Source organism: Penaeus monodon, chromosome 39 (genome assembly GCF_015228065.2).
Source record: "Penaeus monodon isolate SGIC_2016 chromosome 39, NSTDA_Pmon_1, whole genome shotgun sequence".
Lineage (NCBI taxonomy): Eukaryota > Metazoa > Arthropoda > Malacostraca > Decapoda > Penaeidae > Penaeus > Penaeus monodon.
In genome coordinates this window covers 269321-271820 of record NC_051424.1, presented here as the reverse complement: position 1 = coordinate 271820, position 2500 = coordinate 269321, and the positions used below count along the sequence as shown (strand labels likewise).

Sequence of the window (2500 nt, the reverse complement as noted above, 5' to 3'; positions counted from 1 at the left end):
CTCTCTCATTCCCAATATTGACTACCTGATAATGCTTAATGTTTTAATGTTTAATGTTGGAAACAAATGTGCTAGACATCAAAGGTTATAGAGCACTATGGTAAACTACTGTGGTGGGAGAGCTTTAAAGAAGCTCTCTGTTAGAACAATATGTCTTGGATTTCAATGGTCACTTGGCATTATAAGATAGTATGGAAGTAAAAGGAGTAGAAAGAGGAGGAGTAAACGGGTAAGATAGGATCGATAGAAGAGGAGGGTTAAGGTCAAAGAGTGATTAGATCAAATGGAGGGTATTTATGCATCAGAGGAAGAACAGTTGTCGACAGGTTGGGGGGCTTGGGAAGTGAAGACAAGCAAGGAAAAGCAAGGGTATAGGCTTCAGCAAAGCAGGGGCAGGATAGTAGGATATGTGGGACTGAAAGAGAAACAAAGCATGTGGAGCATAGAGGTGGGTTGGAGTGTGACATAAGGTATCCGTGTGTCAAGTGTGACCTGTTCATAAATTGGGAAGGATAATTCACTTTCTTTTTTAGCTCCTCCCTTTTCCATTAAAATATTCTTTCACATAAATTGTAAATCATCTTTGAGTCTAGTGAACCAAGGGTTAAGGATAATAAAATACAAATATATATAACTTTAAGAATCACAATGTTACACAAGAAATATGTGCAGCTCCCACCACAAATATAATGTATATTTGCAATAGGTGAAAATAATTCCCATTCATGTGGAGTCTGTGAAATACCATAATGAAAAAATGCTGAATCAAAATTATTGCACTTCCATGGATGCACTATGCAAAGTTTCTATAAAGTCTGCACACAAAACAACCTTCTGGTTGATAAAATGTATATTTCTGATACACAGTGTACCTTGCCTGATATGTAAGTGCAAATGTACACCAATTTATTCTTGACTCTTTTATAATTCTGTAGAGAACATACGAACATATGCAAACGTCAGTACCACATTACCAAAACACCTCTGAAAGGATGATGAGAACTGGCTTCTTTTCTTATACAAATGTCTCTTAATAAATTTCAAAGTGTTTTGTGCTATGTACATAATTTGTGACAAGTCCTGCAATAAAAAAATAATAATAATAAATGAAGAGGAAAAAACACACATTTTACCTTTTCTTTGTTTGAAATGTCAGTAAAAGCTTGTTCACAGGAGCTTCCTCAACACAGTAAAAATATCAAGAAATCCAAAACCTTGACATAAAACTCCCTCAAACCTATGCATCAGATCACATCAATCTACATATCCACATCCCTATAAGCAACAAAATTACACTGTGCCATAAATTTGTTCCCCGTTTCTGTCTGCTTCACCAACTGGAATAATGTAATCCTGCCCTAACTGAATTCCTAATTTCGGCTTTCTAAACCAAATGTCTAAAAGGGAGGTGCCCAGAGCCACCCTTTCCAAAGCCCTCAGTTGGAGATGACCCTGCCAAGTGGGGGGAGTAGAGCCGTGAGTGGTGTGGTGCCATCCTCTGATCAAGCTGTAACCTCTGTTGTGCCTGGAAGCCCACATGCCCATGGAGGTGGGGAGCCATCTGCTGCCCACTCTTCATTCCCACTGGAGGGTGGCAGTGCTGGCCCTGTGGCTGGGGGGTCAGTCTGCCCATGGAGCCCAGCATCCCTCTGGGACGATCAGGCAGTGGGAAAGAAAAGCATTAACAAACATCATCTGGTATTGGAACTTTGCAAATCACTAATTTGTTGTTGTTTAGGAAGAAACATAATTAATGTGGACTTGATATAGAAAAATAATAATACGAAGATTAACTTATGAAATATTTGCCTGGATTTTTTTTAATTTAAATGTGTGAAGAGAAGTTAATGATTATCCTGTAAGATTCTAGACATGAAATCAATGCCTTCTTGCATCTTCCCATCTAGACCAGTGGTTCCCAACCTCATGCCATGACCTAAATGAGGCTCATGAGAATGTTCCTAAGTGCTGCAGGAGGGTTTAGAAAAAATGAAGACACAAAAAGTTTGGTAAACACAGTTCTGCACATATTCAGTGTTAAGGGATTCTACACCAAATCTAAAGCAAGCTAGACATTAAAAAAATCATTAGCATGAGAGCATTGGTCACTGACACAAATTATAAACCTGGAAACAGTATGTATGACAATCTTTAAACAGTCCCTAAGAACATAGATATATTTCCGATGATTAGTAATATGCTGTAAAAGGACGTTTGGAAATATTTTTTATACCAGTATATAATTTACTATTTACTGTTTTTTTAATGAAAAACCAAGACCAAATATCTTCATTTTCTAGCCTCATCTGGGATTTTCCCAGATGAGGCTAATTTTCAGAGGGATTGGATAATAAGAACCTAAGTTCTATCATAAAGCATTTAAAAGCTCAAATAAGATACCTAAAGAGTAAACACAGAGAACTGGTGCACAAACAAAGCATCACATGGAACAAGAGGAGGGTATCTGGAGCTGATCCGAAGATACTGTAAAAATACTGCT

General features: G+C 37.7%; 1 protein-coding gene across 1 annotated transcript in view; it reads right to left on the bottom strand.

Annotated features, from left to right (window-relative positions):
- Window positions 1-628: 628 nt before the first annotated feature.
- Window positions 629-2500, bottom strand: part of LOC119597430 (RING finger protein 212B-like) — a 9736-nt gene continuing 7864 nt past the window's right edge. Inside the window, exon 9 of the mRNA XM_037946999.1 lies at window positions 629-1649. Within this exon, the coding sequence (XP_037802927.1) occupies window positions 1385-1649 (265 nt within the window). The 3' untranslated portion in view covers window positions 629-1384. The remainder of the gene's footprint in view (window positions 1650-2500) is intronic.